Source organism: Sesamum indicum, linkage group LG10 (assembly GCF_000512975.1).
Source record: "Sesamum indicum cultivar Zhongzhi No. 13 linkage group LG10, S_indicum_v1.0, whole genome shotgun sequence".
Classification (NCBI taxonomy): Eukaryota; Viridiplantae; Streptophyta; class Magnoliopsida; order Lamiales; family Pedaliaceae; genus Sesamum; species Sesamum indicum.
In genome coordinates this window covers 12,703,530-12,714,146 of record NC_026154.1, presented here as the reverse complement: position 1 = coordinate 12,714,146, position 10,617 = coordinate 12,703,530, and the positions used below count along the sequence as shown (strand labels likewise).

General features: G+C 40.1%; 1 protein-coding gene across 3 annotated transcripts; it reads right to left on the bottom strand.

Annotated features, from left to right (window-relative positions):
- LOC105172402 lies at positions 500–7,212 on the bottom strand. 3 transcript variants are annotated; one of them, XM_020697179.1, is made up of 9 exons: positions 6,353–7,207; positions 6,194–6,260; positions 5,797–5,836; positions 5,570–5,702; positions 5,115–5,186; positions 2,095–2,175; positions 1,165–1,226; positions 1,000–1,084; positions 500–622 (listed from the first exon to the last, which is right to left on the bottom strand). In XM_020697179.1, exons 1-8 carry the CDS (start codon positions 6,653–6,655, stop codon positions 1,018–1,020), a joined length of 825 nt encoding a protein of 274 aa, XP_020552838.1. In that variant the 5' UTR covers positions 6,656–7,207; the 3' UTR covers positions 500–622; positions 1,000–1,017. The 3 variants fall into 3 exon arrangements, with proteins under 3 accessions (XP_020552838.1, XP_011092103.1, XP_020552839.1); XM_011093801.2 differs by lacking the exon at positions 500–622 and having other exon boundaries at positions 830–1,084; positions 6,353–7,205; XM_020697180.1 differs by lacking the exons at positions 500–622; positions 1,000–1,084; positions 1,165–1,226; positions 2,095–2,175 and adding an exon at positions 4,782–4,968 and having other exon boundaries at positions 6,353–7,212.

Genomic DNA, 10,617 nt, shown 5'->3' with positions numbered 1-10,617 from the left:
AGGGCACGATAGTTCACTGACATGGCTATATAATATATATTTTTATTATATATATTCTTAATTTTTCATAAAATTAAAATATGCAATATCAACACAATATCAAGATAAAATAAAAAATAGATATGTCTTACATCTATATTTTTAACTAAATGTGGTTTAAAAAATATACATAATCAGTTTATTTTAAAATGTATGCATGCAATAGAAACTATTTAATATTCAAATTAATTGAGGTCAAGGCAGCGCATTGCAATCCACACATCTAGAGTAATGTAAATAGAAACATCAAACGACCAGTTTTAGGTGCAGAACATCAAGTCAGACAACCAATAGAAGGCCACTTAGCCCTAGAAGAAGCAAGAAGGACAAACGATCGAGGACCGACAAATAGTTTACATGTAGAACACCATCAGTAGTCAAAGGGCACTTAACCTATGAGAAGCAAGAAAGCCAGTCACACAATAAGACCGCGGATAGTTCAGGTTTCCAGGCTGCGGTGGTGGACAACTAGGGTTCCGAGCGGCGGTGGTGCAACTAGGTTTTCATCTCTAGGCGAAGCGTCGGTGTGCAGCTAGGTAAGGCAGCGACACTCAAACTAGGGTTTCAGTAGGCTCGTTTCTTTCTTTTCTTTGAGAAAGTACCATGTCAGAATTTTAGATAAGTGAAAGGAGAAACAGAAGATAAAGATTTACGTGGTTTGGTCATATGACCTACGTCAACAAACAAATGCCCAAAAAGCAAATTCGTGTTATTCTCTCTTAGGATATAACCTTCATCTATTTATATAGGTGAATTACACATGCACATAATGGAAACTGGAACAAATCTCTCCAAAATCAAACCATATAGATATCATAAGAATCACTTAGATATTCTTGTGAGTTTACAATTATTTGGATAATCAATTCATGATTCTCAACAGTTTCGATACACAAAGAATGCTGCTGATGACACACGTATACAATGTACACAGTATGGTAAATACGGAATAATTCTTACCAGGTTTAAGTTAATTTGTTAACTGAATCTCCAGCTTCGGCAATTGCAGTGAACCTTGGCAAGCGATGCCATGTAGTCATCAGACCTGGGACTAAACCACTGTTAGATACCATAGATAATACTTGTGAATCCCCGTTATCAAGAAAACAATGAGAAACACCTAACCTCGAACCATAAGGAGATTTACAGGCAGCGACTAGGTGAAGTTTAGCTTCATCAGACTTATTCTGCATCAGAGCATAATAAATCTAAGTGTCACCCCACTTAGAGGTAATATCTAAATATATCAAAACCACTTAGATTTTCAAAAGCCAGGCCCTGACAAACTTGTAATATCATTCACTTTTAATAGAACAGCAAAATAGACAGACTCTTATAGGACGCAACCATATCCATGTCCAATTCCTGATACAAATAAAATACTCTCACACATGTATCTAAAAATGATTTTTTTTTGTATGCAAACAGGGAATACAACAAAGGATAATTACACTCCCCTCCCTTGAAGTGTTGGTGTAATTACACGTAAACTCCCTATGGTTTGAAAGATTACATCTACAACTCCCCTTAACAAAATTTACTAAATTTTCTAATATTAAGGAAAAAGAAAAAAGTTGAATGAAAATTGATATTTTACCTATATTGACTTATTGCAGATCAAATGATTTTTTCGGGCTAAACTAACCTTATAACAATGAAAATATACCTCCTCATATGCTTGAATGCGTGAAGACGTATGAGGGTGATTTGGTCATAAAAAAATTTATTCGACTTGCAATAGGTCGGTAATAAGTCAATTAAGGATATATACAATTTCTTTTCCTGATTGTTTTATTGATACCAACAAATTCAGTGAATTTTGACTAATTGAGGGATTCATTTGTTAGAGGAAAGCAAATCTCAGGTGTGCTAAACGTAATTTTTCAAACTACAGGGGATTTACGTATAATTACACCAAACCTTAGGAGAGGGAAGTGTAATCATCCCATACAACAAAATTTGAAGAGTAATTTGTTGAAGAAAATAAGAGAACTTTACAACAGCAACATTATCGGTTAGGGATCAATTTAGAAAATATATGGTTCAGAAGGAAACCTGTGATTCATAATAAAGGCCAGCATATAGAGAAGCATAGAAAAATTCACCCTCCCGTCCACTTGAAAATGCTTGACAGAGCTGCCAGAAAAACCAGTTACATTGTATCAGGAACTGCTAGAATGACCAAAAATTGCACACATTCAATAGTTTGATACGAAATCAAGAGGGTACTTGGTTGAGCTAATTTGAAAAATATAATAAATTCATATAACTCGTAAGGTGTTTTTAGAATTATAAGAGGTTATCTTATTTAAAGAATAAACTCTTAAAGTGTTTAAACTAAATAAGATCATGAAACTCATAGATTACCATAAAATTTTACCAAACACTTAATGTTTTGAAGATCTTAAAGGTCATTAAAACACCCTCTAGATTTAGCCAAACACCACTATATCAATATGAAGGAGATTCTTTGATCTATCATTTTTGCATTTTGTTTCCTTGTGAACCAAAAGCAGATGATTTTGTCAAGGTTGAGAAACACGTCCAAAACAAAGTCACAGGTATTTGCAAAGACTCTGATGGTAATTAATTCTCAGAGTATCAAATTAACAAAGTACTCATACCTAACCCATAAAGAGAAAAAACATATTTATTTCATGGGAAGTGGTGTAAAAAAGTCTAGATATATTTAGAAGTACATTCCTGGTAGGTGGTTGTACAATTGAATAAGCAGATGTGCTGCAATGACTAGTGACTAGATGATGCAAACATAGAATTTCTGCCACTACCAAAGCTGAAAAAAAACCATGGCAGAAAGCATAATGGTCTCTTAAGTAAATTCTTCAAGGTAGCCCAGGTTTCCTTTTACCTAGTACGTTACTTTGACAACAAGACGACATTCTCAACCATTGTGCTACCTTCTAATTTGATACATGGTCATGCGGAAGGCTTGACATCAAATTCCTTACTTTTAGATGTTTAGTATTTAACTTCTACTGCGCTAGCATGAGCCTCAGAAACATGCATAGCTTTTATTGATAATATCTTCCTTAAAGCATTTCTTGGCCTATCAAAAGTTGCCTAACTTATCAAACCACATCATTAGCAATCCGGTAGCAAGAACAAATGAATTAAACTTATAATGCTTATAGCTAACATAGGTGCTTTTGTTTTCCTATCATAAAAGAAAACTAGAAAGCAACTCTTCCACATAAAGTAATGCAGGGCAACTTCAGGGGACTTGGAATAGCTCTGATTGGTAATGGCGGCCAGAACATCAGTAAAAAGTTGCACTGATTATGGTAAGATGATCAGTATAATATTTAAGTAAAAAACCGATATCTATAAGAAGTACTTTAGATTAGAAAGGCTGTTTAACTACTAACATAGGTGCTTTTGTTTTCCTATGATAAAAGAAAACTAGAAAGCAACTCTTCCACATAAAGTAATGCAGGGGAACTTCAGGGGACTTGGAATAGCTCTGATTGGTAATGGCAGCCAGAACATCAGTAAAAAGTTGCACTGATTATGATAAGATGATCAGTATAATATTTAAGTAAAAAACCGATATCTATAAGAAGTACTTTAGATTAGAAAGGCTGTTTAACTAGCTGATAAGGATCTCTAGATAGGAATTGATTGGACATATTAGGGATAGATGATACAAGAAAATCATGAGAATGGTTGCAGAAGATCTAAATGTGGAGAGGACAGTATTGACTTAAGACGTCAAAGAATAAGAAGAATTGACCATATAGATGGATGAATCATCCATAAGAGATGCAATTCTGAAATCACAATAATTAATTAATCCAAAACTAGAAAGGCAAAACAAGTACTTGTGAGCTTTGGAAAATTCTAAATCATTCTTATCTATCAATTTCTGCTTCTCGACACTTGAATTCTCTTCCCTTTAGTTTACTGAAAGAAAAAATGGAGAAGAGTATGTCGCCGTAGTAATTTCTTTAAAAAAAATATAACTGTTTGACTGGTTTGCGATTCTACAATCATAAAACTCGTAAATAGAATAATTAACAAAGAAGTGCTGCAGACAGGGAGATCAAATCAGTTGCACAACTGTTTCTTAACAAGGATTGAATGGATCAAGAGATTGCTCAAGGAACTGTATTCGAAATTATTGTGCTTGCATGATATGTGGACCAATGTCTACTAACTTATGGAAAAGAAAATTAGTTAACAAAATACTTCCAGTGGCCAGTAGACAACACCCAGGACAGGGTGCTTCTTTTATGATGAAAGCAAGGATAAGAGGGACACGACATGTGAAAACATTAGAATTACTTTTAATCTAGAGAGTGGTTCGTTAGCTGTGAAGCAAACGGTAAGAAAGCTCCAGGAAATAAGGTTTTTCTACTTTGCGTAAGTGCATGTTAACTGTTCTACATAAGTGACTGTCCATCCCAGGGCTTGAAATAAGTCATTTGCATCCTTTCATCAGCATATCATGGCTGGAGTTGGTTAGGACATTAACTTTCAGAAAGTGGTGAGCTAGATTTTGTTAATTGCAAACTACGACTACATGCTTCACTGCTTGGAAAGTCTGTGCTATCTTTATCTGACAGATAAAAAGCACTATAACAAAGCATTCTAGTAATTATGTGGGGAACATAATTGAAGTTGAGCTTCTAATGAAGAATCACAACCAGGAACAAATTCTGATTAGGAGCCTAATTGTGTCTCTCCTGACCCCTACAATTGGGTCAACTCTCCTGGGCAGGTACAATCTATCTATAATGGGGGCTTTATGTGGGGGATTTGGTAGCAAACAGCAGCAGTAAATGTGGCTGAATGAGATGGGCAGTTTGCAGCAGCAAGAGCAGTGGTAATCCACACTCTTCAAAGTGAAGATGTGAGTTAGGCTTGATCTACAAAGTTGCAGCAGCAGACAATAGAAAAACTAGCATCTTCCTGAACAAAAATAAAGAGCTTAAAAAGAAACAACATATTCTCTAACTCAACCAAACTTTTGCAGAGAAATGAGGTGGTGTAGTTTATATAAATGTCCTACAGATCTAGAAAGCTACAAGATTTTAGTAAGAATTCACATAAATTACCTTTTCTGGGTCACCACCATCTTTAAACATGTTGTAGGCTTCCCTCATGACAGGTCGGGGATCTGTACCAACCTGCATTAGGAAAATAAGCTATTCTTAGTTTCATGCCAATCTTTTAGAATTGCAGCACAAGAGCATGACGTTTCATGAAAGTTGGCATGATGGTGTCTGAGACTTCCTTTATGCTAACAAAGACCAGGAAATGCTAACTGCAAAACATATAGTCTTGACGAAATTTCCAAGATGCAAAATGAGTATCATCTTATTCACCTCTTCAGTGTTTTAATCATTAATTAAGAGACAAAAATGTAAAAGAAGTTTAATGCAACACTCCTATTGAACAAATTAAACTTTAGAGCGGTAATATAAAGATAAAATAACAAATCTCAAGCACATCTACGTCATCGTTGTCTACAAAATTCTCAGGCACAATCATAAATATTCATAGCAATTACCTCCAGAAACCGTCTTCTTGCTTCATCAACTCCATATAATTGAGCTTCACAAAGAAAGCACCATATTGACTCCTCTGTATCATTTGGATTTTGCGCAACATCTAGTCTAAATTGCTCCGCGCCTTCTTCAAATCTAATGGAAAAGAGATCAAGTCCCACACCTTAATGTTAACTACCAATTACTAACATCGCAACATTCAAAAGATAAAAATTAGAGAAACAATTACCTATTAAGATAGTATAATGACAATCCTCTCTGCCAAAGATCTGATTACCTAACCAAAAAAACTCAGCATCATTAAACAATAAATAATTCTTGACTCCATATGTCGATGAAACCACATTTCTTAAGTTAAAACCACCACTAGTCAAGCCCAACTAACTAAACGTTTTAAATTAACACGATAATCCAATAATACCATATGAATATCAGAGAACTGCATGGTTTGGATAAAAAGATAAAAACGAAAAAAAAAAAGTATAATGCTATGATAGACCAATGTGGGAAACTGAAATCAATGGCGTTCATCCATTACACTCTTAATTAGTTCCATTGATTCCTAGAAGAAATAGTTGGATTCTGGCACATTTAACTTATTCAACAACAATATTCAAGAAACTTACATGCTTTCTGACGAGGATCAAGCTCAATAGCCTTGTCAAACTCAACTAAGGAACCCAGAACATCACCCTTCACCATAAGCCACAGTAGACATTCACAGAAATTGCATCTAAAGCGAAAATAGAAAAATGAAATTGTGAATCACAATTGTTGCATTTTACCTGTCTAAAAAGAAGCATTCCACGTCGAACAGCGATGACGGCTTCACGGGCGGAGTTTCCGCCGGTTAAGGCATCCCAGAGCCCAGAAACTGAAGGCAGGAAAAGCCTTCTCGAGAGCGTTGGGATTGAACTCTGGTGGCTGTGAATTCTTGAAAGAGTGGTACCAAAGAAGTTGGAAGCATTTCCCTTTGGGGGGTTTGCTGAGAGTGGAGGTTTACAAACTAAGGAAGAGTGTGGAGAGGAGGTAATCAGCGAGCAGATTGGGCTTGGATCTCCGATTTTCAAGTTGTGGGTTGCTGCCATTGACGGGCTGAGAGCATGAAAATTTGCCACGACTAAAAAATGTGGTGAGCTTGTGAGGAGAGAGAGAGTAGATAAATAGCGCGAACTAACAGATAAACCACTAACGGACACTAAAAGAAACTAAAGGGGTCTATCCAACTGCTGTAATTAAAGCTTTTAAATACCCCCCATACAATTAAATAAAAAAAAAACAGAAAATTCCCATACAGTTCGTGAACGGCTAGACAGAGTGTGTGTAAACTCAGCATGGGTTGCATCTTGGTCGAACACACACATTTCCCATTTGGATCGACTTTACTGTGTCATGCGCCGTTGTTGGTTAATCGCACTATGGCAAAAACACAATGGAATGAGGGACGCTCAAGAGTCAAAACCCATCCGTTTTGAAGCTCATTGGATAAAATCGGCTAGCTGCAAGCAGGTAATCTTGGGGTCATGGCGTAATTCATCGGACTTCGACCCAAATGGTGATCTTATGCGAAATATTGGGGGATGTAAGGTGGGCCTGATGCGTTGGAGCCGCGAGGAGGAATTTAGGAACATGAAAAACGAATTGCAGCTTTGGAGAAAGAAATTTGCTCTATTCAGGCTGGGAGAATTTCCGTGGGTAGCTCAAGCTAGGATTCGACACCTTAAAAATGAATTAGACCATCAATCCGCGGAGGAAATAAAATGGAAGCAAAGGGGAAAGGCAGCGTGGTTGGAGAGGGTGATTGATGAGTATTCAAATATCACACCTACAAAAGGACCGAAACACCCCTCATTAAGGGTATTACAGTCATTTCGCGATCAGGATCCGCGTATATTGTAGCAGGCGGGTCGCATTTGACCCGACCCGGATCGCGTACACCGACCGAAGACCCGGACAATGACCACCGTTCGATCAGAACGCGCACCTACAAGATAAGGCCACGTGGCCCAGTACTTGCCGTACAACTGTGTACTATAAATAGACCCCGACACGCCATAAATGAGGTAACTGATACGCATTAATTGAGACCGAATTCCTTGATCGTACCTATTTCATTCGACCAACCTAACTTGAGCGTCGGAGGGTCATTGTCGGGGACGTGCCCGACGAGCTCACAGTTCGTGTTTTATTCTCAGGGGACCCAAAACTGTGGTCTTGGACGAATTGGCACTGAGTGGAGATCGAATTACGAGATCGCATTATTCGAGCCGAATCAGTTGGCGCCGTCTGTGGGAACATCTGAGAATTCCTTAGCATAATGGAAGGTTCGTCGAGGAGAAACGCCGGGGAAGAAGAAACACCGAGAAAAGGAGCGGGAGCAACCATCCAACTAACCCCTGATGAGTTACAGAAGATGATAGAGGACGCTAGCCGGAAAGCAATCGTGGAATATGAAAGAAGAACTGCGACCCCTCTGGTCAAAGAAACGGCGAGGAGGCAGCTGTTCGAGAATGTGGAGCCGCTGCGGGAGTCGAGAATACAAGGGGGACCGGAGCCTCGCAGTAAACGACCAGCATCATCTGACGCTGGCTCCAGCAGCCATAGTCGTGCGAAGAGAAGGGAGCCGGTAATTTCGCGTGCGGAAGTAGAAAGTGTAGGAAAGCAGATAGAGAACCTCAACAAGCAGATAGATGAACTGAAAAAGCGAGGAGAAATAGTTGCGCACAATAAAAATTCACCCTTCTGCAATGACATCCTGGTCCAAGTGGTAGAGCCAGGATTCCGAGTACCCAACTTGCCGAGGTATGATGGAATTAAGGATCCCTACGAACATGTAACGGCCTTTGACATGGTGATGAACTTATACGGGCAACCAGGCCCAATCATGGCCAAATTGTTCGCAACCACATTGACTGGAAAAGCACAAGAATGGTTCACCAACTTGCCTCGGGGAAGCATTGATTCACATGAGCAAATGATCCAGAAATTCTCCTTTCACTTCGCGAGTCGGAGGAAACAAAAGAGATCTGCCACCCACTTATTTACTATACGGCAGAGAGAGGATGAGACCTTAAAGAGTTTTGTAGGGAGATTCAACAAGGAAATGATAGAGATTCAGGATTTGCGCATAGATATGATGGTCAGTATTTTGATTCACGGCTTGAAGAAAGGCCCATTCGCATCTGCACTTGCACGCGACCCACCCGGAGATGCTGAGCAGCTTATGGCTCTAGCCCAGAAATATATAGATGAAGAGGAGATGAATGCGATGAAGGATTACGAGCACAAGGAGCGTGAGCAGATGTACAGGAAATCGAACGAGGCGAGAGAGGCCGGTGGAAGTAGGCAAAGGCAGGAAAAGCAAAGGGAACCCAAGTACATTCCCAAATACCACAACTACACCCCGCTGCCAATGTCACGGGAAAAGGTGTTGATGATGGTCGAGAATGCGGATGTCCTCAAATGGCCGAGGCACACCAGGTATACCCCCTCCAAAAAATTCTCTAACAAATACTGCAGGTTTCATCGGGAGAGAGGGCACAACACGGAAGAATGCTTCCAATTAAAAGATGAAATCGAAAGGTTAATAAGGCAGGGGTACTTCAGAGATCGAGTCCACTACAGTTGCAAAACGGGCAGGGAGGAGCCCAGGAGAAGCAGGTCGAGAAGCCGAGATCGGAACCCGGGCCCCTCGAAGTCAACACAGGCCCCAACCGCAGGAAATAACGCGCCGACTAAAGGAGTAATCTATACGATCGCGGGGGGTTCTAGCTCGAATAACTCGAACAGAGATAGGAAGAGATGCGCCCGGACTATGAATTCAAGCCGAGGAAAAGAGTTCGTGCTGAAGGTGGAAGAAGAGGAAGCCATTTCCTTCAACAGCTCTGATAAACCACAAGAGACTGGTGAGATGAACGACCCTCGTCATCAGACTCGACATAGCGAATTTCACAGTGCATAAGGTCTTGGTGGATAGTGGGAGTTCTGCAGATATCATCTTCAAAAGTGTGATCGACAAAATGGGCTTAGAAAATCTTCGGTTAGAGCCGGTTAAAACACCGCTGGTCGGATTCGGCGGAAGTGAAGTGACGTCCTTAGGAATGATCGAGTTGCCAGTGTCCATAGGAGACGAACCCAAACGGAGGACTACAATGGTGAAATTTTTGGTAGTAGACACACCATTTGCGTACAATGTGATATTGGGCAGGCCAGGATTGAATTCGTTTAGGGCAGTCATCTCCACCTATCATATGAAGGTGAAGTTCCCAACGGATCGCGGGGTTGGAGAGGTAGCATGCGACCAAAAAGAGGCCCGAAAATGCTACAATCTATCATTGAAGGGAGAACCTGAGGCGAAGAAAAGAAAGGTCAAGGAGGACGCTGAACCACGACCCTACGAGCCTGAATATCTAAAGCCCAGCGAGGAATATAAAGTCGTGCGGCTCACCCCCAAGGAGCCGGAAAAAACCACCAGGATAGGTGTGAGCATGAAGGAGAAGGAGATGGCGATGATTGAGTTTCTGAAGGAGAACATGGACGTGTTCGCATGGGGTCCGTCTGATTTCACGGGGATCGACCCGGGAGTGATCGTACACAGACTAAACGTAGATCCAGCAATGCGACCCATACGGCAAAAGAAGAGATCATTCGGGAGCGATAAAAACGAAATCATCCGAAAGGAAGTGGACAAGTTGCTCGATGCCGGGTATGTAGCAGAGATTCAGTACACTGATTGGCTATCTAACGTGGTGCTTGTCCCCAAATCCTCCGGGAAATGGCGAATGTGTGTGGACTTTACAGATCTGAACAAGGCGTGTCCAAAAGATCCCTACCCGTTGCCTCGGATTGACGTCATGGTGGATTCAACAGCAGGTTACGAGATGTTCTCGATGATGGATGCGTACCAGGGGTATCACCAGATCTACATGGCAGAGGATGATAGAGATAAGACTTCCTTCATCACGGAAAAAGGAATATTTTGTTATAACATGATGCCTTTTGGTTTAAAAAATGCAGGAGCCACATACCAGCGCCTGGTTAATAAGATGTT